The sequence below is a fragment of the Callionymus lyra genome, chromosome 2, assembly GCF_982586985.1.
Source record: "Callionymus lyra chromosome 2, fCalLyr1.hap1.1, whole genome shotgun sequence".
Lineage (NCBI taxonomy): Eukaryota > Metazoa > Chordata > Actinopteri > Syngnathiformes > Callionymidae > Callionymus > Callionymus lyra.
In genome coordinates this window covers 1,101,007-1,127,984 of record NC_141819.1, presented here as the reverse complement: position 1 = coordinate 1,127,984, position 26,978 = coordinate 1,101,007, and the positions used below count along the sequence as shown (strand labels likewise).

The 26,978-nt window shown below is 36.0% G+C and overlaps 1 protein-coding gene across 2 annotated transcripts in view; it reads right to left on the bottom strand.

The window, feature by feature from the left end:
• Positions 1-8,609: 8,609 nt before the first annotated feature.
• ell (elongation factor RNA polymerase II) overlaps positions 8,610-26,978 on the bottom strand; it is a 31,750-nt gene continuing 13,381 nt past the window's right edge. Inside the window, exons 4-12 of one of the 2 annotated variants that reach the window (XM_087783172.1) lie at positions 24,255-24,412; positions 18,839-19,092; positions 17,800-17,924; positions 17,550-17,622; positions 16,997-17,444; positions 16,661-16,715; positions 12,898-13,069; positions 12,797-12,841; positions 8,610-10,170 (exon numbers count right to left, since the gene is read on the bottom strand). In XM_087783172.1, coding sequence (XP_087639298.1) covers positions 10,069-10,170; positions 12,797-12,841; positions 12,898-13,069; positions 16,661-16,715; positions 16,997-17,444; positions 17,550-17,622; positions 17,800-17,924; positions 18,839-19,092; positions 24,255-24,412 — 1,432 coding nt within the window. In that variant the 3' untranslated portion in view covers positions 8,610-10,068. The remainder of the gene's footprint in view (positions 10,171-12,796; positions 12,842-12,897; positions 13,070-16,660; positions 16,716-16,996; positions 17,445-17,549; positions 17,623-17,799; positions 17,925-18,838; positions 19,093-24,254; positions 24,413-26,978) is intronic. The other variant, XM_087783173.1, reaches the window with a different exon arrangement.

Below are 26,978 nucleotides of genomic sequence, written 5' to 3'. Positions count from 1 at the left end.
TCAACTTATTTTATTTCAACTTATTTTATTTCAACTTATTTAATTATTTCAACTTGTTTTATTTATTTAAAGTTATTTATTTATTTCAACTTATTTTATTTATTTCAACTTATTTATTTATTTCAACTTATTTAATTTATTTCAACTTATTTTTATTTATTTCAACTTATTTATTTATTTCAACTTATTTAATTTATTTCAACTTATTTTTTATTTATTTCAACTTATTTATTTCAACTTATTTATTTATTTCAATGTATTTATTTATTTCAATGTATTTATTTATTTAAATGTATTTATTTATATCAACTTATTTTATTTCAACTTATTTATTTATTTCAATGTATTTATTTATTTCAACTTATTTATTTATTTAAATGTATTTATTTATTTCAACTTATTTATTTCAACTTATTTTATTTCAACTTATTTATTTTAATTTATGTATTTATTTCAACTTATTTTATTTCAACTTATTTATTTATTTTAATGTATTTATTTATTTCAACTTATTTTATTTCAACTTATTTATTTATTTTAATGTATTTATTTATTTCAACTTATTTTATTTCAACTTATTTATTTATTTGAATGTATTTATTTATTTTAATGTATTTATTTATTTTAATGTATTTATTTATTTCAACTTATTTTATTTCAACTTATTTATTTATTTCAACTTATTTTATTTATTTCAACTTATTTATTTATTTCAACTTATTTTATTTATTTCAACTTATTTATTTATTTCAACTTATTTTATTTATTTCAACTTATTTTTATTCATTTCAACTTATTTATTTATTTCAACTTATTTTTATTTATTTCAACTTATTTATTTATTTAAATGTATTTATTTATTTAAATGTATTTATTTATTTCAATGTATTTATTTATTTAAATGTATTTATTTATATCAACTTATTTTATTTCAACTTATTTATTTATTTCAACTTATTTTATTTCAACTTATTTATTTATTTAAATGTATTTATTTATTTCAACCTTTTTATGTATTTCAACTTATTTTATTTCAACTTATTTATTTATTTCAACTTATTTTATTTCAGCTTATTTATTTTTATTTATTTATTTATTTCAACTTATTTTATTTCAACTTATTTATTTTAATTTATTTATTTATTTCAACTTATTTTATTTCAACTTATTTATTTTTATTTATTTATTTATTTCAACTTATTTTATTTCAACTTATTTATTTTAATTTATTTATTTATTTCAACTTATTTTATTTCAACTTATTTATTTTAATTTATTTATTTATTTCAACTTATTTTATTTCAACTTATTTATTTTTATTTATTTATTTATTTCAACTTATTTTATTTCAACTTATTTATTTATTTTAATGTATTTATTTATTTCAACTTATTTTATTTCAACTTATTTATTTATTTCAACTTATTTTATTTATTTAAACTTATTTATTTATTTCAACTTATTTTATTTATTTCAACTTATTTATTTATTTCAACTTATTTTATTTATTTCAACTTATTTTATTTCAACTTATTTATTTATTTCAACTTGTTTTATTTATTTCAACTTATTTATTTATTTCAACTTATTTTATTTATTTCAACTTATTTTTATTCATTTCAACTTATTTATTTATTTCAACTTATTTTTATTTATTTCAACTTATTTATTTATTTAAATGTATTTATTTATTTCAACTTATTTTATTTCAACTTATTTATTTATTTCAACTTATTTTATTTATTTCAACTTATTTATTTATTTCAACTTATTTTATTTATTTCAACTTATTTATTTATTTCAACTTATTTTATTTATTTCAACTTATTTTTATTCATTTCAACTTATTTATTTATTTCAACTTATTTTTATTTATTTCAACTTATTTATTTATTTAAATGTATTCATTTATTTAAATGTATTTATTTATTTCAATGTATTTATTTATTTAAATGTATTTATTTATTTAAATGTATTTATTTATATCAACTTATTTTATTTCAACTTATTTATTTATTTCAACTTATTTTATTTCAACTTATTTATTTATTTAAATGTATTTATTTATTTCAACCTTTTTATGTATTTCAACTTATTTTATTTCAACTTATTTATTTATTTCAACTTATTTTATTTCAGCTTATTTATTTTTATTTATTTATTTATTTCAACTTATTTTATTTCAACTTATTTATTTTAATTTATTTATTTATTTCAACTTATTTTATTTCAACTTATTTATTTTTATTTATTTATTTATTTCAACTTATTTTATTTCAACTTATTTATTTTAATTTATTTATTTATTTCAACTTATTTTATTTCAACTTATTTATTTTAATTTATTTATTTATTTCAACTTATTTTATTTCAACTTATTTATTTTTATTTATTTATTTATTTCAACTTATTTTATTTCAACTTATTTATTTATTTTAATGTATTTATTTATTTCAACTTATTTTATTTCAACTTATTTATTTATTTTAATGTATTTATTTATTTTAATGTATTTATTTATTTCAACTTATTTTATTTCAACTTATTTTATTTCAACTTATTTATTTATTTCAACTTATTTTATTTATTTAAACTTATTTATTTATTTCAACTTATTTTATTTATTTCAACTTATTTATTTATTTCAACTTATTTTATTTATTTCAACTTATTTTATTTCAACTTATTTATTTATTTCAACTTGTTTTATTTATTTAAAGTTATTTATTTATTTCAACTTATTTTATTTATTTCAACTTATTTATTTATTTCAACTTATTTAATTTATTTCAACTTATTTTTATTTATTTCAACTTATTTATTTATTTCAACTTATTTAATTTATTTCAACTTATTTTTTATTTATTTCAACTTATTTATTTCAACTTATTTTTTTATTTCAATGTATTTATTTATTTAAATGTATTTATTTATTTAAATGTATTTATTTATATCAACTTATTTTATTTCAACTTATTTATTTATTTCAATGTATTTATTTATTTCAACTTATTTATTTATTTAAATGTATTTATTTATTTCAACTTATTTATTTCAACTTATTTTATTTCAACTTATTTATTTTAATTTATGTATTTATTTCAACTTATTTTATTTCAACTTATTTATTTATTTTAATGTATTTATTTATTTCAACTTATTTTATTTCAACTTATTTATTTATTTTAATGTATTTATTTATTTCAACTTATTTTATTTCAACTTATTTATTTATTTGAATGTATTTATTTATTTTAATGTATTTATTTATTTTAATGTATTTATTTATTTCAACTTATTTTATTTCAACTTATTTATTTATTTCAACTTATTTTATTTATTTCAACTTATTTATTTATTTCAACTTATTTTATTTATTTCAACTTATTTATTTATTTCAACTTATTTTATTTATTTCAACTTATTTTTATTCATTTCAACTTATTTATTTATTTCAACTTATTTTTATTTATTTCAACTTATTTATTTATTTAAATGTATTTATTTATTTAAATGTATTTATTTATTTCAATGTATTTATTTATTTAAATGTATTTATTTATATCAACTTATTTTATTCAACTTATTTATTTATTTCAACTTATTTTATTTCAACTTATTTATTTATTTAAATGTATTTATTTATTTCAACTTATTTATTTATTTCAACTTATTTTATTTCAACTTATTTATTTATTTCAACTTATTTTATTTCAGCTTATTTATTTTTATTTATTTATTTATTTCAACTTATTTTATTTCAACTTATTTATTTTTATTTATTTATTTATTTCAACTTATTTTATTTCAACTTATTTATTTTAATTTATTTATTTATTTCAACTTATTTTATTTCAACTTATTTATTTTAATTTATTTATTTATTTCAACTTATTTTATTTCAACTTATTTATTTTTATTTATTTATTTATTTCAACTTATTTTATTTCAACTTATTTATTTTTATTTATTTATTTATTTCAACTTATTTTATTTCAACTTATTTATTTTTATTTATTTATTTATTTCAACTTATTTTATTTCAACTTATTTATTTATTTTAATGTATTTATTTATTTCAACTTATTTTATTTCAACTTATTTATTTATTTTAATGTATTTATTTATTTTAATGTATTTATTTATTTCAACTTATTTTATTTCAACTTATTTTATTTCAACTTATTTATTTATTTCAACTTATTTTATTTATTTAAACTTATTTATTTATTTCAACTTATTTTATTTATTTCAACTTATTTATTTATTTCAACTTATTTTATTTATTTCAACTTATTTTTATTTATTTCAACTTATTTATTTATTTCAACTTATTTAATTTATTTCAACTTATTTTTTATTTATTTCAACTTATTTATTTCAACTTATTTATTTCAATGTATTTATTTATTTCAATGTATTTATTTATTTCAATGTATTTATTTATTTCAATGTATTTATTTATATCAACTTATTTTATTTCAACTTATTTATTTATTTCAATGTATTTATTTATTTCAACTTATTTATTTATTTCAACTTATTTTATTTCAACTTATTTATTTATTTAAATGTATTTATTTATTTCAACTTATTTATTTATTTCAACTTATTTTATTTCAACTTATTTATTTATTTCAATGTATTTATTTATTTCAACTTATTTATTTATTTCAACTTATTTTATTTCAACTTATTTATTTATTTCAACTTATTTATTTATTTCAACTTATTTTATTTCAACTTATTTATTTTAATTTATTTATTTATTTCAACTTATTTTATTTCAAATTATTTATTTATTTTAATGTATTTATTTATTTAAATGTATTTATTTATTTCAACTTATTTTATTTCAACATATTTATTTATTTTAATGTATTTATTTATTTTAATGTATTTATTTATTTTAATGTATTTATTTATTTTAACTTATTTTATTCCAACTTATTTATTTATTTAAACTTATTTTATTTATTTCAACTTATTTATTTATTTCAACTTATTTTATTTATTTCAACTTATTTATTTATTTCAGCTTATTTATTTAAATGTATTTATTTATTTCAACTTATTTTATTTCAACTTATTTATTTATTTTAATGTATTTATTTATTTAAATGTATTTATTTATTTCAACTTATTTTATTTCAACTTATTTATTTATTTTAATGTATTTATTTATTTTAATGTATTTATTTATTTCAACTTATTTTATTTCAACTTATTTATTTATTTTAATGTATTTATTTATTTTAATGTATTTATTTATTTTAATGTATTTATTTATTTCAACTTATTTTATTTCAACTTATTTATTTATTTCAACTTATTTATTTATTTCAACTTATTTTATTTATTTCAACTTATTTATTTATTTCAACTTATTTATTTATTTCAACTTATTTTATTTATTTCAACTTATTTATTTATTTCAACTTATTTTATTTATTTCAACTTATTTATTTATTTCAACTTATTTATTTATTTGAACTTATTTATTTATTTCAACTTATTTTATTTATTTCAACTTATTTTATTTATTTCAACTTATTTTATTTCAACTAATTTATTTATTTCAACTTATTTTATTTATTTCAACTTATTTATTTATTTCAACTTATTTATTTATTTCAACTTATTTATTTATTTCAACTTATTTATTTATTTCAACTTATTTAATTTATTTCAACTTATTTATTTATTTCAACTTATTTTATTTATTTCAACTTATTTTATTTATTTCAACTTATTTTATTTATTTCAACTTATTTATTTATTTCAACTTATTTTATTTATTTCAACTTATTTATTTATTTCAACTTATTTATTTATTTCAACTTATTTTATTTATTTCAACTTATTTTATTTATTTCAACTTATTTATTTATTTCAACTTATTTAATTTATTTCAACTTATTTATTTATTTCAACTTATTTTATTTATTTCAACTTATTTATTTATTTCAACTTATTTTATTTATTTCAACTTATTTATTTATTTCAACTTATTTTATTTATTTCAACTTATTTATTTATTTCAACTTATTTTATTTATTTCAACTTATTTATTTATTTCAACTTATTTTATTTATTTCAACTTATTTATTTATTTCAACTTATTTATTTCAACTTGTTTATTTATTTCAACTTATTTATTTATTTCAACTTATTTTATTTATTTCAACTTATTTTATTTATTTCAACTTATTTATTTATTTCAACTTATTTTATTTATTTCAACTTATTTATTTATTTCAACTTATTTTATTTATTTCAACTTATTTTATTTCAACTTATTTATTTATTTTAATGTATTTATTTATTTTAATGTATTTATTTATTTCAACTTATTTTATTTCAACTTATTTATTTCAACTTATTTTATTTATTTCAACTTATTTATTTAGTCAACGTTATGTTTAGTGACATTTTCACAGTAAACACAAACTTTATGTGTAAATATTTTTAAAAAGAAGTGATTTGATGTATTATCAACATTTACATGTTATTATTTCACATGAAAATACAATTTTAGATCCAGACGAACAACCTTTGAATTTCCTTCCCTGTGTTTTTAAAATGATTCTATTATTTCATCTTTCCTGACCCTTGAGATCATGTTAAATACGTCGTTCTTAAGGTTGATCTGTGATACTGTGATCGCCGAACAACAACCTTTGACCTTTAACCTTCATCGGGTTCTTCTGTGGATTCAACTGTTGAAAGAAAGAAACAAAGTCATCGACGCTTAACGTGGTGATTTTCATAGTAGAATTATAATGATAGTATATCTTTAGACTGCGTTGATTGACGGATCAAAGTCACTGATCTCGAAACAAGTTCTTCGTCTTTATTTATGGTTTTATTATTGACATAAAAGTATCTTTAATTTGACAAAAACTCACAATTTAATCCTGTACAGTCGCCGACACACCAGCTTGTAACGCCAACACGTTATTACAAAGACACTGTTTTTTTTAATCTCCCAAACCGTGGTTCTCACTATTATTAAGATTTCTATAGTACTTTGGGTAATAATTGGTCCATTTTAGGTTAAAATGGTTCATTTGGTTATTTAAACGTTTGTATTTTGTGCAGATTTACATCTAAATCAAGCAAGTCTTCAGTTCAATTATAAACTATTTCTGATTTAAAACCGTTTAAAACATTGAATATTTTGTGTTTACGGTGAAGTGATCGATCATCATCATTGGGGTCAAAATAAAATATTTATACTTAATATTCTAAGAGGATCACAAATGAAACTTGTATTTAAATGTGATCGTTTCATTTGTACTTTAATGAACGATTATTATCATTTTATTATATTTACACTTTTATTGCATTCTTTCCATTTTCCTTTTCATAAAACCATAAAACTTTCTGGTAAAAAAAAGTTTTTTTCCGTGTTTCTTTATGTTCGAGAAGCTCTTGGTGCTCATGTGTCGACACGGTGAACTCTGACCCCGAGGCTCACTCTGGGGCCACAAGAGTCTCTGAACTCTGACCCGAGGCTCACTCTGGGGCCACAAGAGTCTCTGAACTCTGACCCCGAGGCTCACTCTGGGGTCACAAGAGTCTCTGAACTCTGACCCCGAGGCTCACTCTGGGGTCACAAGAGTCTCTGAACTCTGACCCCGAGGCTCACTCTGGGGCCACAAGAGTCTCTGAACTCTGACCCCGAGGCTCACTCTGGGGTCACAAGAGTCTCTGAACTCTGACCCCGAGGCTCACTCTGGGGTCACAAGAGTCTCTGAACTCTGACCCCGAGGCTCACTCTGGGGCCACAAGAGTCTCTGAACTCTGACCCCGAGGCTCACTCTGGGGCCACAAGAGTCTCTGAACTCTGACCCCGAGGGTCACTCTGGGGTCACATGTCTCTGAACTCTGACCCCGAGGGTCACTCTGGGGTCACATGTCTCTGAACTCTGACCCCGAGGCTCACTCTGGGGCCACAAGAGTCTCTGAACTCTGACCCCGAGGCTCACTCTGGGGTCACATGTCTCTGAACTCTGACCCCGAGGCTCACTCTGGGGTCACATGTCTCTGAACTCTGACCCCGAGGGTCACGTGACTGAAGGAAAACCAATGACATCAAGATCCACTTCAGTTCAAACAAAGTTTCAACATGTTATGTTGATTCTTTTAAACACTATTTGAACAATTTAATTCAATATTTTTGATATTAGATAGAATTTGTTTGTAAACAAGTGCAAATAATTCTCTTTACAGATATTTTGATTTTCTAATTCAGCTCAAGATTCAAGAAGCTTTATTACTTTATTACTCTTGCATTGTATTGAACTAACAGGTTGTAAAGTACTTTAGAAAATGTACTTATTTGTGTAAAAACAAGTTCGTTTTGAAAGTATTGAAATTTAATTAAATTATAAAAGTTTCAACATATAAATTATTGAATTAAAAATAATTAAATGCTTTTAAAAAAAATTCAAATTTAAATGAAAAAGGGAAAGATCCCTGAGATGCGTTCACGTGCTGCCACCTGCTGGATGGATGACGTCACTCGGCCACTGTTGATGACGTCGACAGAGAAACAAACCAAGCGAGTTCAGGGGTCGCGAAAAATAACTTTATTGAAACAAAGATCAGTCGCGACGAAAGCTTTGGGTTCGAAGACGCGTTTATGGCACGTTCGGCTCCGAGGTCAACCACCAGGTGGCGTCGCACGAGCGCGAAGGCAACACGACGTCGTGTCGCGTCAAGAGTGAGACCTGGACCACCGTGACCTGAGGACGGCGCCCCCTGCTGACCGCCTTCAACTCCACAGGGAAGATGTCCGAGTGTCTGAGTGAACACTTTTGGTTTTCATGCTGGTCGACCGTCACGTGTGTGTTCACACACACACACACACACACACACGCACACACGCACACACGCACACAGTCACAGTCACACGCACGCACGCACGCAGTCACACACACACACACACAGTCACACACACACACAGTCACACACACAGTCACAGTCACACACACACACACACACACACAGTCACACACACGCGCACACACACACACACACACACAGTCACACACACACAGTCACAGTCACAGTCACACACACACACACGCAGTCACACACACACAGTCACACACACACACACAGTCACAGTCACGCACACGCACACACAGTCACACACACGCACACACACACACACACACACACAGTCACACACACACACAGTCACACACACACACAGTCACACACACAGTCTCACACACACACACAGTCACACACACAGTCACACACAGTCACACACAGTCACACACACAGTCTCACACACACACAGTCTCACACAGTCACACACACAGTCTCACACACGCACACACAGTCACACACACACCCCCTCACACACACACACACACACAGTCTCACACACACACACACAGTCACACACACACACACACACAGTCTCACACACACACACACACAGTCACACACACACACACACACACAGTCACACACACACACACACACACAGTCACACACACACACACACACACAGTCACACACACACACACACACACAGTCTCACACACACACACACTCACACACACGCACAACATTCATAAAGCATCAGGACTGACGGGGGTTTGGCTGCAGAGAAAGTGCTGAGTTCACAGAGGAGGACTGGGTTCCGGTGGTGTGCGGCGAACACATGGCTTCAGTCTCTGGACCACGACCCACGACCCACGACCCACGACCCACGACCCGGTTCTGACATCGACGCCTCCAGGGTTTGTTTTTACAATTGCAGGATGTTTGTTGTTCCGGCGTCGACCCCGTGACCTCCGGAGGGACACGAAGGTCAAACGACGACCCCTCGAGTTAAGACACGTAGAAGTGTGTGATCGGATCACGACCTCTCAAGGTCAAAGGCAGCGTCCGCGGGAAGAAGACGCGACGACGAGACGCAAATAAATATCTTCTGTCAAAATAAATCCTTCTTTCAAACGTAGAGAAAAAGTTCCGAGGATCGTGGTGGAAACCAACCCTGGACTCCGCCCGCAGGCCGGTGGAGGAGCTGCAGCTGGAGGAGCCGGGTCACTGGTGCTGGTCGTACTGAGCGATGAGTCTCTTGATGTGAGACAGTTTGTTGTGCAGCAGCTCACAGCGGTTCTTGTCCAGACTGTAGTTCGGGTTCGTCTGAAACAAACATGTTTCAAGGTTCAGAGGTTCAAGGTCTAATGTGGCGATATGAGGGTCTCTTAAAGGCTTCTATAATACTCTATTATACTCTATTATACTCTATTATACTCTATTATACTCTATTATACTCTATTATACTCTATTATACTCTATTATACTCCATTATACTCCATTATACTCCATTATACTCCATTATACTCCATTATACTCCATTATACTCCATTATACTCCATTATACTCCATTATACTCCATTATACTCCATTATACTCCATTATACTCCATTATACTCCATTATACTCCATTATACTCCATTATACTCCATTATACTCTATTATACTCTATTATACTCTATTATACTCTATTATACTCTATTATACTCTATTATACTCTATTATACTCTATTATACTCTATTATACTCCATTATACTCCATTATACTCCATTATACTCCATTATACTCCATTATACTCCATTATACTCCATTATACTCCATTATACTCCATTATACTCCATTATACTCCATTATACTCTATTATACTCTATTATACTCACTTTGTTTTTGCACAATTATACTCCATTATACTCTATTATACTCTACTATACTCTACTATACTCACTTTGTTTTTGCACAATTATACTCCATTATACTCCATTATACTCTATTAGACTCTACTATACTCTACTATACTCTACTATACTCACTTTGTTTTTGCACAATTATACTCTATTATACTCCATTATACTCCATTATACTCACTTTGTTTTTGCACAATTATACTCCATTATACTCTATTATACTCTATTATACTCCATTATACTCCATTATACTCACTTTGTTTTTGCACAATTATACTCCATTATACTCTATTATACTCCATTATACTCCATTATACTCCATTATACTCCATTATACTCACTTTGTTTTTGCACAATTATACTCCATTATACTCTATTATACTCTATTATACTCACTTTGTTTTTGCACAATTATACTCCATTATACTCCATTATACTCACTTTGTTTTTGCACAATTATACTCTATTATACTCTATTATACTCACTTTGTTTTTGCACAATTATACTCTATTATACTCCATTATACTCTATTATACCCACTTTGTTTTTGCACATTTTTACTCCATTATACTCCATTATACCCACTTTGTTTTTGCACAATTATACTCTATTATACTCCATTATACTCTATTATACCCACTTTGTTTTTGCACAATTATACTCCATTATACTCTATTATACCCACTTTGTTTTTGCACAATTATACTCCATTATACTCCATTATACTCTATTATACCCACTTTGTTTTTGCACAATTATACTCCATTATACTCTATTATACCCACTTTGTTTTTGCACAATTATACTCCATTATACTCTATTATACCCACTTTGTTTTTGCACAATTATACTCCATTATACCCACTTTGTTTTTGCAAAATTATACTCCATTATACTCCATTATACTCCATTATACTCTATTATACCCACTTTGTTTTTGCACAATTATACTCCATTATACTCCATTATACCTACTTTGTTTTTGCACAATTATACTCTATTATACTCCATTATACTCTATTATACCCACTTTGTTTTTGCACAATTATACTCTATTATACTCCATTATACCCACTTTGTTTTTGCACAATTATACTCTATTATACTCCATTATACTCTATTATACCCACTTTGTTTTTGCACAATTATACTCCATTATACTCCATTATACCTACTTTGTTTTGCACAATTATACTCTATTATACTCCATTATACCTACTTTGTTTTTGCACAATTATACTCCATTATACTCCATTATACCTACTTTGTTTTTGCACAATTATACTCTATTATACTCCATTATACTCCATTATACTCTATTATACCCACTTTGTTTTTGCACAATTATACTCTATTATACTCCATTATACCCACTTTGTTTTTGCACAATTATACTCTATTATACTCCATTATACTCTATTATACCCACTTTGTTTTTGCACAATTATACTCCATTATACTCCATTATACCTACTTTGTTTTGCACAATTATACTCTATTATACTCCATTATACCTACTTTGTTTTTGCACAATTATACTCCATTATACTCCATTATACCTACTTTGTTTTTGCACAATTATACTCTATTATACTCCATTATACTCTATTATACCCACTTTGTTTTTGCACAATTATACTCTATTATACTCCATTATACTCCATTATACCTACTTTGTTTTGCACAATTATACTCTATTATACTCCATTATACTCCATTATACCTACTTTGTTTTTGCACAATTATACTCCATTATACTCTATTATACTCCATTATACTCTATTATATCCCTTTGTAATTTTTTGATCTTTCTATTTGTTCAGGCTTTTCCTTGATTTTCTGGAACTCCTGTGTTGTTCTCAGTATTATCTTGATCTTTAAAGTATAAACTTTATTGAATATTGTTTTGATTGTTTAAGCGCTTTGTGACCCTGGTCTGGAAAAGTACTATATAAATAAAAAATACTTGTGTGTCTCGATCACAGGTGGTACTTTAAGAGCGCAGCTGTCAATCACTCTTAGAAGGACTGATGAAGTCATCTGTACCTTTTTGATCTGATGATACTCTTGAAGGATCTGGTTGTGGATCGTCTGCGGAGACAAAGCTGTCAATCAAACCTGGCCGGGCCTCCTGGAGTGAGGCGTACCTTGTACTTGTCGCTGCCGTGCTGCAGCTGCTTGAGCTGGTCGTCCAGCAGCGTGAACTGTCGTGTGACGCCCTCGATGCGAGAGTGCAGCCCCCGGTACTCACTGTACTCCAGGTTGAAGTCGTTCTTGTAGCTTTGACGCTGTTCAGCCGACGTGATCGCAGAGTACGTCCTGTTGACACGTTACCATCGTGTGTTTAAACACACTCTTCTCGGTACACAAACACACTCTTCTCGGTACACAAACACACTCTTCTCGGTACACAAACACACTCTCTTCTCGGTACACAAACACACACTCTTCTCGGTACACAAACACACACTCTTCTCGGTACACAAACACACACTCTTCTCGGTACACAAACACACTCTCTTCTCGGTACACAAACACACTCTCTTCTCGGTACACAAACACACTCCCTTCTCGGTACACAAACACACTCTCTTCTCGGTAAACAAACACACTCTCTTCTCGGTAAACAAACACACTCTCTTCTCGGTACACAAACACACTCTTCTCGGTACACAAACACGCTCTCTTCTCGGTACACACACACACTCTCTTCTCGGTACACAAACACACACTCTTCTCGGTACACAAACACACTCTCTTCTCGGTACACAAACACACTCTTCTCGGTACACAAACACGCTCTCTTCTCGGTACACACACACGCTCTCTTCTCGGTACACAAACACACTCTCTTCTCGGTACACAAACACACACTCTTCTCGGTACACAAACACACTCTCTTCTCGGTACACAAACACACTCTTCTCGGTACACAAACACGCTCTCTTCTCGGTACACACACACGCTCTCTTCTCGGTACACAAACACGCTCTCTTCTCGGTACACAAACACACTCTCTTCTCGGTAAACAAACACACTCTCTTCTCGGTACACAAACACACTCTCTTCTCGGTACACAAACACACTCTCTTCTCGGTAAACAAACACACTCTCTTCTCGGTAAACAAACACACTCTCTTCTCGGTAAACAAACACACTCTCTTCTCGGTACACAAACACACTCTCTTCTCGGTACACAAACACACTCTCTTCTCGGTACACAAACACACTCTCTTCTCGGTAAACAAACACACTCTCTTCTCGGTAAACAAACACACTCTCTTCTCGGTAAACAAACACACTCTCTTCTCGGTAAACAAACACACTCTCTTCTCGGTAAACAAACACACTCTCTTCTCGGTAAACAAACACACTTTCTTCTCGGTAAACAAACACACTCTCTTCTCGGTAAACAAACACACTTTCTTCTCGGTAAACAAACACACTCTCTTCTCGGTAAACAAACACACTTTCTTCTCGGTAAACAAACACACTCTCTTCTCGGTAAACAAACACACTCTCTTCTCGGTACACAAACACACTCTCTTCTCGGTACACAAACACACTCTCTTCTCGGTACACAAACACACTCTCTTCTCGGTAAACAAACACACTCTCTTCTCGGTACACAAACACACTCTCTTCTCGGTACACAAACACACTCTCTTCTCGGTAAACAAACACACTCTCTTCTCGGTACACAAACACACTCTCTTCTCGGTAAACAAACACACTCTCTTCTCGGTACACAAACACACTCTCTTCTCGGTACACAAACACACTCTCTTCTCGGTACACAAACACACTCTCTTCTCGGTAAACAAACACACTCTCTTCTCGGTAAACAAACACACTCTCTTCTCGGTAAACAAACACACTCTCTTCTCGGTAAACAAACACACTCTCTTCTCGGTACACAAACACACTCTCTTCTCGGTAAACAAACACACTTTCTTCTCGGTAAACAAACACACTCTCTTCTCTGTAAACAAACACACTCTCTTCTCGGTAAACAAACACACTCTCTTCTCGGTAAACAAACACACTCTCTTCTCGGTAAACAAACACACTTTCTTCTCTGTAAACAAACACACTCTCTTCTCGGTAAACAAACACACTCTCTTCTCGGTAAACAAACACACTCTCTTCTCGGTAAACAAACACACTCTCTTCTCGGTAAACAAACACACTCTCTTCTCGGTAAACAAACACACTCTCTTCTCGGTAAACAAACACACTCTCTTCTCGGTAAACAAACACACTCTCTTCTCGGTAAACAAACACACTCTCTTCTCGGTACACAAACACACTCTCTTCTCGGTACACAAACACACTCTCTTCTCGGTACACAAACACACTCTCTTCTCGGTACACAAACACACTCTCTTCTCGGTACACAAACACACTCTCTTCTCGGTACACAAACACACTCTCTTCTCGGTACACAAACACACTCTCTTCTCGGTAAACAAACACACTCTCTTCTCGGTAAACAAACACACTCTCTTCTCGGTAAACAAACACACTCTCTTCTCGGTAAACAAACACACTTTCTTCTCGGTAAACAAACACACTCTCTTCTCGGTAAACAAACACACTCTCTTCTCGGTAAACAAACACACTCTCTTCTCGGTACACAAACACACTTTCTTCTCGGTAAACAAACACACTTTCTTCTCGGTAAACAAACACACTTTCTTCTCGGTAAACAAACACACTTTCTTCTCGGTAAACAAACACACTTTCTTCTCGGTAAACAAACACACTCTCTTCTCGGTACACAAACACACTCTCTTCTCGGTAAACAAACACACTTTCTTCTCGGTAAACAAACACACTTTCTTCTCGGTAAACAAACACACTCTCTTCTCGGTAAACAAACACACTCTCTTCTCGGTAAACAAACACACTCTCTTCTCGGTAAACAAACACACTCTCTTCTCGGTAAACAAACACACTTTCTTCTCGGTAAACAAACACACTCTCTTCTCGGTAAACAAACACACTCTCTTCTCGGTAAACAAACACACTTTCTTCTCGGTAAACAAACACACTCTCTTCTCGGTAAACAAACACACTCTCTTCTCGGTAAACAAACACACTCTCTTCTCGGTAAACAAACACACTCTCTTCTCGGTAAACAAACACACTTTCTTCTCGGTAAACAAACACACTTTCTTCTCGGTAAACAAACACACTCTCTTCTCGGTAAACAAACACACTTTCTTCTAGGTAAACAAACACACTTTCTTCTCGGTAAACAAACACACTCTCTTCTCGGTAAACAAACACACTCTCTTCTCGGTAAACAAACACACTCTCTTCTCGGTAAACAAACACACTCTCTTCTCGGTAAACAAACACACTCTCTTCTCGGTAAACAAACACACTCTCTTCTCGGTAAACAAACACACTCTCTTCTCGGTACACAAACACACTCTCTTCTCGGTAAACAAACACACTCTCTTCTCGGTAAACAAACACACTCTCTTCTCGGTACACAAACACACTCTCTTCTCGGTAAACAAACACACTCTCTTCTCGGTAAACAAACACACTCTCTTCTCGGTACACAAACACACTCTCTTCTCGGTAAACAAACACACTCTCTTCTCGGTAAACAAACACACTCTCTTCTCGGTAAACAAACACACTCTCTTCTCGGTAAACAAACACACTCTCTTCTCGGTAAACAAACACACTCTCTTCTCGGTAAACAAACACACTTTCTTCTCGGTAAACAAACACACTCTCTTCTCGGTAAACAAACACTCTCTTCTCGGTAAACAAACACACTCTCTTCTCGGTAAACAAACACTCTCTTCTCGGTAAACAAACACACTCTCTTCTCGGTAAACAAACATCTCGTTGAAAACGTAAACTTCTGGTGAAATAAACAAAAATACCTACAAAGATAAATCTTCCAGCTCTGAGGAGAAGATCCTGTTGCAGGAGCCGCTGAGGTCTGAGGAGAGAACATGAGCTTTGAATATATACACAAATACATGTCAATAAATATATATACAGACATATATGTTGACGTTTGAATTCTTTATGGAAATATTTTTCAAACTTTTCTACTTTATATAAAAGAATGTTTTCATTGAATGTTTGAATTACAACATTTGAATATTTTCAAAATGAGAATATTTTTCTAATTCAATACTTTGTATTTGTAGTTTAACTTCAACACCAACAGAGAGACTGGATCGATCACATGACGCCATCTGTCAAGTACAGACTCACCTGAGCTCAGGTGAGGAACACTGTTGTCCAGGAGTCTGAGGTCCGGACTCTTCCGTCGCTCCTTCACCTTCTTGTCTTTGCTCTTCTCCTTGTGTTTCTTCTTCTTGGACTTGCAGTGGACGGTGGGGCTCGCGGTGCGTTCAGGGGCCGACGGCGTGAACGACGAGGGTCCGAGGCGCTCCGAGGCGTCCTGGGGGTCCTGGGGGTCCTGGGGGTCACCGTCGCGCCCGTTGTTGCTGGAGTCGTTGCTGACGTCCGACAGCGCCTCGAAGGGACGAGGGATGTCCAGCAGGGGGAGCTGCTGGGGACAGGAAGTCACGGCGTCGGGAAGCGAACCCGCGGCGGCGTCGCAGGCGTCCAGCTTCCCGTTGAGCGGAGGTTTGATGACCATGTGTGAGATCCGAGGCTTCTTATTGGCCAGAGGGTCGATGAAGTCAGAGGCTCGTTTCTACGACAGATCGATGGATTACAGCTGATCAACGATGAAAAGATATCGACTCACGTCTCAAAGTTACGTTTTAAAACCATCAGGTGTTGAAGGAGGAAAACTCACCTGAGAAGGGGAGCTGCTGGAAAGCTCTTCGAGCGGACTCTCCGACGGACCTGAAGTGTTGGGAGTCTGTTTTCTGCGAACAAAATAAAAATCACACACTAGACGAGAAGAATCTTTGTTGTGTAGTTACTTTGTGTATTAAAACATTGAAATAAACTTCAGTAAGAAGGTTAAACTGGTGCGAGTGTGACCTGAGGTCAAAGGTCACGCACACAGAGCAGTGTGACCCGAGGTCAGAGGTCAGGCTCACCTGCCCAGGATCCTGCGCAGCAGCTGCTGGTCTCCCTCAGTGTACCCGGGCCAGTCTCTCTGGACCTCCTGGAACATCAGGTCCTTCAGCGTGAACGTGTTGTCCTTGACGTTCACCTCGCCCACCTGTCGTCACGGTAACCATGACTTTGATTGACGGGTCAGCAGAGACCAACACATCTACTCTACTTGAGTGACTTGAGGAGATGAAACAATAACGTATATAAAGAAACTCTACTGTGAGGAAATACTTTCTTTATTTTGAAATTAAGTCTATTTTCTAGGTTTTATTTTGAAATGAAAGTCTATTTTCTAGGTTTTATTTTGAAAAAGTCTATTTTCTAGGTTTTATTTTGAAATGAAAGTCTATTTTCATGGTTTTATTTTGAAATTAAAGTCTTTTTTTCTAGGTTTTATTTTGAAATTAAGTCTATTTTCTAGGTTTTATTTTGAAATTAGTCTTTTTTTCTAGGTTTTATTTTGAAATTAAGTCTTTTTTCTAGGTTTTATTTTGAAAGACTATTTTCTAGGTTTTATTTTGAAATGAAAGTCTATTTTTTAGGTTTTATTTTGAAATGAAAGTCTATTTTCTATGTTTTATTTTGAAAAAGACTATTTTCTAAGTTTTATTTTGAAATGAAAGTCTATTTTCTATGTTTTATTTTGAAATTAAGTCTATTTTCTATGTTTTATTTTGAAATGAAAGTCTATTTTCTATGTTTTATTTTGAAAAAGTCTATTTTCTATGTTTTATTTTGAAATTAAGTCAATTTTCTAGGTTTTATTTTGAAATGAAAGTCTATTTTCTAGGTTTTATTTTGAAATTAAAGTCTTTTTTTCTAGGTTTTATTTTGAAATTAAGTCTATTTTCTAGGTTTTATTTTGAAATTAGTCTTTTTTTTCTAGGTTTTATTTTGAAATTAAGTCTTTTTTCTAGGTTTTATTTTGAAAAAGACTATTTTCTAGGTTTTATTTTGAAATTAAGTCTTTTTTCTAGGTTTTATTTTGAAGTGTACTTTAACAACAGTCTGCAGACGCACCTGCTGCAGGTTGCTTTCCAGGCACTCCTTGTCCAGGGCCGTCAGCCCGTCCTTCTGCAGCCTCAGGATCAGCTCCGGCCTCTTGTAGGGCTTCAGCGCCAGCAGGTGAACGAGGCGCTCGCGGAGCGACCGGTTCAGACTCGAGCCTTTCTTGGCGGCGCTGCTGGAGATGATGACGGGTCGAGAGGTTCTTCTGGACGGAGCCACGTCTGAGAGACCAGGAGCAGGTCTACGGACCTGGACCCGTTTACCTACTGAGGAGGAGATCCATGTGTCACTGATCAACACACACACCTGTACCTACACACACACACTTAGTAACTACACAAGTGTATCATAGTGCAGTTGTGTACCTGTGCATCTGCCTTCAGGCTTGATGGTTGTGTTGTGAACAAATACACACTAGAGTTGTGTACCTGTGCATCTGCCTTCAGGCTTGATGGTTGTGTTGTGAACAAATACACACTAGAGTTGTGTACCTGTGTATCTGCCTTCAGGCTTGATGGTTGTGTTGTGAACAACTACACACTAGAGTTGTGTACCTGTGCATCTGCCTTCAGGCTTGATGGTTGTGTTGTGAACAAATACACACTAGAGTTGTGTACCTGTGCATCTGCCTTCAGGCTTGATGGTTGTGTTGTGAACAAATACACACTAGAGTTGTGTACCTGTGTATCTGCCTTCAGGCTTGATGGTTGTGTTGTGAACAAATACACACTAGAGTTGTGTACCTGTGTATCTGCCTTCAGGCTTGATGGTTGTGTTGTGAACAACTGCACACTAGAGTTGTGTACCTGTGTATCTGCCTCCAGGCTTGATGGTTGTGTTGTGAACAACTACACACTAGAGTTGTGCATCTTCCTCCAGGCTTGATGGTTGTGTTGTGAACAACTACACACTAGAGTTGTGTACCTGTGTATCTGCCTTCAGGCTTGATGGTTGTGTTGTGAACAAATACACACTAGAGTTGTGTACCTGTGTATCTGCCTTCAGGCTTGATGGTTGTGTTGTGAACAAATACACACTAGAGTTGTGTACCTGTGTATCTGCCTTCAGGCTTGATGGTTGTGTTGTGAACAAATACACACTAGAGTTGTGTACCTGTGTATCTGCCTTCAGGCTTGATGGTTGTGTTGTGAACAACTACACACTAGAGTTGTGTACCTGTGTATCTGCCTTCAGGCTTGATGGTTGTGTTGTGAACAAATACACACTAGAGTTGTGTACCTGTGTATCTGCCTTCAGGCTTGATGGTTGTGTTGTGAACAAATACACACTAGAGTTGTGTACCTGTGTATCTGCCTTCAGGCTTGATGGTTGTGTTGTGAACAAATACACACTAGAGTTGTGTACCTGTGTATCTGCCTTCAGGCTTGATGGTTGTGTTGTGAACAACTACACACTAGAGTTGTGTACCTGTGTATCTGCCTTCAGGCTTGATGGTTGTGTTGTGAACAAATACACACTAGAGTTGTGTACCTGTGTATCTGCCTTCAGGCTTGATGGTTGTGTTGTGAACAAATACACACTAGAGTTGTGTACCTGTGTATCTGCCTTCAGGCTTGATGGTTGTGTTGTGAACAACTACACACTAGAGTTGTGTACCTGTGTATCTGCCTTCAGGCTTGATGGTTGTGTTGTGAACAAATACACACTAGAGTTGTGTACCTGTGTATCTGCCTTCAGGCTTGATGGTTGTGTTGTGAACAAATACACACTAGAGTTGTGTACCTGTGTATCTGCCTTCAGGCTTGATGGTTGTGTTGTGAACAAATACACACTAGAGTTGTGTACCTGTGTATCTGCCTTCAGGCTTGATGGTTGTGTTGTGAACAAATACACACTAGAGTTGTGTACCTGTGTATCTGCCTTCAGGCTTGATGGTTGTGTTGTGAACAAATACACACTAGAGTTGTGTACCTGTGTATCTGCCTTCAGGCTTGATGGTTGTGTTGTGAACAAATACACACTAGAGTTGTGTACCTGTGTATCTGCCTTCAGGCTTGATGGTTGTGTTGTGAACAAATACACACTAGAGTTGTGTACCTGTGTATCTGCCTTCAGGCTTGATGGTTGTGTTGTGAACAAATACACACTAGAGTTGTGTACCTGTGTATCTGCCTTCAGGCTTGATGGTTGTGTTGTGAACAAATACACACTAGAGTTGTGTACCTGTGTATCTGCCTTCAGGCTTGATGGTTGTGTTGTGAACAAATACACACTAGAGTTGTGTACCTGTGTATCTGCCTTCAGGCTTGATGGTTGTGTTGTGAACAAATACACACTAGAGTTGTGTACCTGTGTATCTGCCTTCAGGCTTGATGGTTGTGTTGTGAACAAATACACACTAGAGTTGTGTACCTGTGTATCTGCCTTCAGGCTTGATGGTTGTGTTGTGAACAAATACACACTAGAGTTGTGTACCTGTGTATCTGCCTTCAGGCTTGATGGTTGTGTTGTGAACAACTACACACTAGAGTTGTGTACCTGTGCATCTGCCTTCAGGCTTGATGGTTGTGTTGTGAACAAATACACACTAGAGTTGTGTACCTGTGAATCTGCCTTCAGGCTTGATGGTTGTGTTGTGAACAACTACACACTAGAGTTGTGTACCTGTGTATCTGCCTTCAGGCTTGATGGTTGTGTTGTGAACAACTACACACTAGAGTTGTGTACCTGTGTATCTGCCTTCAGGCTTGATGGTTGTGTTGTGAACAAATACACACTAGAGGTTGTGTACCTGTGTATCTGCCTTCAGGCTTGATGGTTGTGTTGTGAACAAATACACACTAGAGTTGTGTACCTGTGTATCTGCCTTCAGGCTTGATGGTTGTGTTGTGAACAAATACACACTAGAGTTGTGTACCTGTGTATCTGCCTTCAGGCTTGATGGTTGTGTTGTGAACAAATACACACTAGAGTTGTGTACCTGTGTATCTGCCTTCAGGCTTGATGGTTGTGTTGTGAACAACTACACACTAGAGTTGTGTGCATCTGCCTTCAGGCTTGATGGTTGTGTTGTGAACAACTACACACTAGAGTTGTGTACCTGTGTATCTGCCTTCAGGCTTGATGGTTGTGTTGTGAACAAATACACACTAGAGGTTGTGTACCTGTGTATCTGCCTTCAGGCTTGATGGTTGTGTTGTGAACAAATACACACTAGAGTTGTGTACCTGTGCATCTGCCTTCAGGCGTGATGGTTGTGTTGTGAACAACTACACACTAGAGTTGTGTACCTGTGTATCTGCCTTCAGGCTTGATGGTTGTGTTGTGAACAACTACATACTAGAGTTGTGTACCTGTGTATCTGCCTTCAGGCTTGATGGTTGTGTTGTGAACAACTACATACTAGAGTTGTGTACCTGTGTATCTGCCTTCAGGCTTGATGGTTGTGTTGTGAACAACTACATACTAGAGTTGTGTACCTGTGTATCTGCCTTCAGGCTTGATGGTTGTGTTGTGAACAACTACATACTAGAGTTGTGTACCTGTGTATCTGCCTTCAGGCTTGATGGTTGTGTTGTGAACAAATACACACTAGAGTTGTGTACCTGTGTATCTGCCTTCAGGCTTGATGGTTGTGTTGTGAACAACTACACACTAGAGTTGTGTACCTGTGTATCTGCCTTCAGGCTTGATGGTTGTGTTGTGAACAAATACACACTAGAGGTTGTGTACCTGTGTATCTGCCTTCAGGCTTGATGGTTGTGTTGTGAACAAATACACACTAGAGTTGTGTACCTGTGTATCTGCCTTCAGGCTTGATGGTTGTGTTGTGAACAAATACACACTAGAGTTGTGTACCTGTGTATCTGCCTTCAGGCTTGATGGTTGTGTTGTGAACAAATACACACTAGAGTTGTGTACCTGTGTATCTGCCTTCAGGCTTGATGGTTGTGTTGTGAACAAATACACACTAGAGTTGTGTACCTGTGTATCTGCCTTCAGGCTTGATGGTTGTGTTGTGAACAAATACACACTAGAGTTGTGTACCTGAGTATCCAGGTGTGATGGTTGTGTTGTGAACAACTACACACTAGAGTTGTGTACCTGTGTATCTGCCTCCAGGCTTGATGGTTGTGTTGTGAACAACTACACACTAGAGTTGTGTACCTGTGTATCTAGGTGTGATGGTTGTGTTGTGAACAACTACACACTAGAGTTGTGTACCTGTGTATCTTCCTCCAGGCTTGATGGTTGTGTTGTGAACAACTACACACTAGAGTTGTGTATCTGCCTTCAGGCTTGATGGTTGTGTTGTGAACAACTACACACTAGAGTTGTGTACCTGTGTATCTTCCTCCAGGCGTGACGGTTGTGTTGTGAACAACTACACACTAGAGTTGTGTACCTGAGTATCCAGGTGTGATGGTTGTGTTGTGAAGAACTACACACTAGAGTTGTGTACCTGTGTATCTGCCTCATGGCTTGATGGTTGTGTTGTGAACAACTACACACTAGAGTTGTGTACCTGTGTATCCAGGCTTGATGGTTGTGTTGTGAACAACTACACACTAGAGTTGTGTACCTGTGTATCTGCCTCCAGGCTTGATGGTTGTGTTGTGAAGAACTACACACTAGAGGTGTGTACCTGTGTATCCAGGCGTGATGGTTGTGTTGTGAACAACTACACAATAGAGTGGTGTACCCGTGTATCTTCCTCCAGGCGTGATGGTTGTGTTGTGAACAACTACACACTAAAGTTGTGTACCTGTGTATCTGCCTCCAGGCTTGATGGTTGTGTTGTGAACAACTACACACTAGAGTTGTGTACCTGTGTATCTGCCTCCAGGCTTGATGGTTGTGTTGTGAACAACTACACACTAGAGGTGTGTACCTGTGTATCCAGGCTTGATGGTTGTGTTGTGAACAACTACACACTAGAGTTGTGTACCTGTGTATCTGCCTCCAGGCGTGATGGTTGTGTTGTGAACAACTACACACTAGAGTTGTGTACCTGTGTATCCTGGCGTGATGGTTGTGTTGTGAAGAACTACACACTAGGGTTGTGTACCTGTGTATCCTGGCGTGATGGTTGTGTTGTGAACAACTACACACTAGAGTTGTGTACCTGTGTATCCAGGCGTGATGGTTGTGTTGTGAACAACTACACACCAGAGTTGTGTACCCGTGTATCCAGGCGTGATGGTTGTGTTGTGAAGAACTACACACCAGAGTTGTGTACCCGTGTATCCAGGCGTGATGGTTGTGTTGTGAAGAACTACACACCAGAGTTGTGTACCCGTGTATCCAGGCGTGATGGTTGTGTTGTGAAGAACTACACACTAGAGTTGTGTACCTGTGTATCCAGGCGTGATGGTTGTGTTGTGAAGAACTACACACTAGAGTTGTGTACCTGTGTATCCAGGCGTGATGGTTGTGTTGTGAAGAACTACACACTAGAGTTGTGTACCTGTGTATCCAGGCTTGATGACGATGGCGCTCCTGCTGCGAGTCTCCTCCTCCACCTGAGCCATGTTCTCACGAGCCTTCTGGTACGAGTCGTCCGTCGCACACACCGTGATCTTGTCCTGGATCCCACTCAAGCAGTCCAGACGAACGCGGCCGGAGCTGAGAACGACACGTGACAGTGAAGCTCAAGACTTGACCTCGGGGTGTAGATGAGTGACGAGGGCGTAGGCGAGCGACGAGGGCGTAGGCGAGCGACGAGGGCGTAGACCACGGTGTAGACCAAGGTGGTGACGAGGGTGTAGACCAGGGTGGTGACGAGGGTGTAGACGAGAGTGTAGACGAGGGTGTAGACGAGGGTGTAGACGAGGGTGTAGACGAGAGTGTAGACGAGGGTGTAGACGAGAGTGTAGACGAGGGCGTAGGCGAGTGACGAGGGCGTAGGCGAGTGACGAGGGCGTAGGCGAGTGACGAGGGCGTAGGCGAGTGACGAGGGCGTAGGCGAGTGACGAGGGCGTAGGCGAGTGACGAGGGCGTAGGCGAGTGACGAGGGTGTAGACGAGTGATGAGGGTGTAGACCAGGGTGTAGACCAGGGTGTAGACCAGGGTGTAGACCAGGGTGGTGACAAGGGTGGTGACGAGGGTGTAGACGAGGGTGTAGACGAGTGACGAGGGTGTAGATGAGGGCGTAGACAAGGGTGTAGACCAGGGTGGTGACGAGGGCGTAGGCGAGTGACGAGGGCGTAGGCGAGCGACGAGGGCGTAGGCGAGCGACGAGGGCGTAGGCGAGCGACGAGGGCGTAGGCGAGCGACGAGGGCGTAGGCGAGCGACGAGGGCGTAGGCGAGCGACGAGGGCGTAGGCGAGCGACGAGGGCGTAGACCACGGTGTAGACCAAGGTGGTGACGAGGGTGTAGACCAGGGTGGTGACGAGGGTGTAGACGAGAGTGTAGACGAGGGTGTAGACGAGGGTGTAGACGAGGGTGTAGACGAGAGTGTAGACGAGGGCGTAGGCGAGTGACGAGGGCGTAGGCGAGTGACGAGGGCGTAGGCGAGTGACGAGGGCGTAGGCGAGTGACGAGGGCGTAGGCGAGTGACGAGGGCGTAGGCGAGTGACGAGGGCGTAGGCGAGTGACGAGGGCGTAGGCGAGTGACGAGGGTGTAGACGAGTGATGAGGGTGTAGACCAGGGTGTAGACCAGGGTGTAGACCAGGGTGTAGACCAGGGTGGTGACAAGGGTGGTGACGAGGGTGTAGACGAGGGTGTAGACGAGTGACGAGGGTGTAGATGAGGGCGTAGACAAGGGTGTAGACCAGGGTGGTGACGAGGGCGTAGGCGAGTGACGAGGGCGTAGGCGAGCGACGAGGGCGTAAACAAGGGTGTAGACGAGGGTGTAGACGAGTGACGAGGGTGTAGACGAGGGTGTAGACTAGGGTGTAGACGAGGGTGTAGACGAGGGCGTAGGCGAGTGACGAGGGCGTAGGCGAGCGACGAGGGCGTAAACAAGGGTGTAGACGAGGGTGTAGACGAGTGACGAGGGTGTAGACGAGGGTGTAGACTAGGGTGTAGACGAGGGTGTAGACGAGGGTGTAGACGAGGGTGTAGACGAGGGTGTAGACGAGGGTGTAGACGAGTGACGAGGGCGTAGACAAGGGTGTAGACGAGGGTGTAGGCGAGTGACGAGGGCGTAGACAAGGGTGTAGACGAGGGTGTAGACGAGGGTGTAGACGAGGGTGTAGACGAGTGACGAGGGCGTAGACGAGGGTGTAGACGAGGGTGTAGGCGAGTGACGAGGGCGTAGACAAGGGTGTAGACGAGGGTGTAGACGAGTGGCGAGGGTGTAGACGAGGGTGTAGACGAGGGTGTAGGCGAGTGACGAGGGCGTAGACAAGGGTGTAGACGAGGGTGTAGACGAGTGACGAGGGTGTAGACAAGGGTGTAGACGAGGGTGTAGACGAGGGTGTAGACGAGGGTGTAGACAAGGGTGTAGACGAGGGTGTAGACGAGTGACGAGGGTGTAGACGAGGGTGTAGACAAGGGTGTAGACGAGGGTGTAGACGAGTGACGAGGGTGTAGACAAGGGTGTAGACGAGGGACGAGGGTGTAGACGAGGGCGTAGACAAGGGTGTAGACGAGGGTGTAGACGAGTGACGAGGGTGTAGACAAGGGTGTAGACGAGGGTGTAGACGAGTGACGAGGGTGTAGACGAGGGTGTAGACGAGGGTGTAGGCGAGGGTGTAGGCGAGTGACGAGGGCGTAGACGAGGGTGTAGACGAGGACGTAGACAAGGGTGTAGACGAGGTTGTAGACGAGGACGTAGACGAGGGTGTAGACGAGGGTGTAGACGAGGGCGTAGACGAGGGCGTAGACAAGGGTGTAGACGAGGTTGTAGACGAGGACGTAGACGAGGTTGTAGACGAGGGTGTAGACGAGGACGTAGACGAGGGTGTAGACGAGGGTGTAGACGAGGACGTAGACGAGGACGTAGACGAGGACGTAGACGAGGGCGTAGACGAGGGCGTAGACGAGGGTGTAGACGAGGGTGTAGACGAGGTTGTAGACGAGGACGTAGACGAGGGTGTAGACGAGGACGTAGACGAGGGTGTAGACGAGGGTGTAGACGAGGACGTAGACGAGGACGTAGACGAGGGCGTAGACGAGGGTGTAGACGAGGGTGTAGACGAGGACGTAGACGAGGGTGTAGACGAGGGTGTAGACGAGGACGTAGA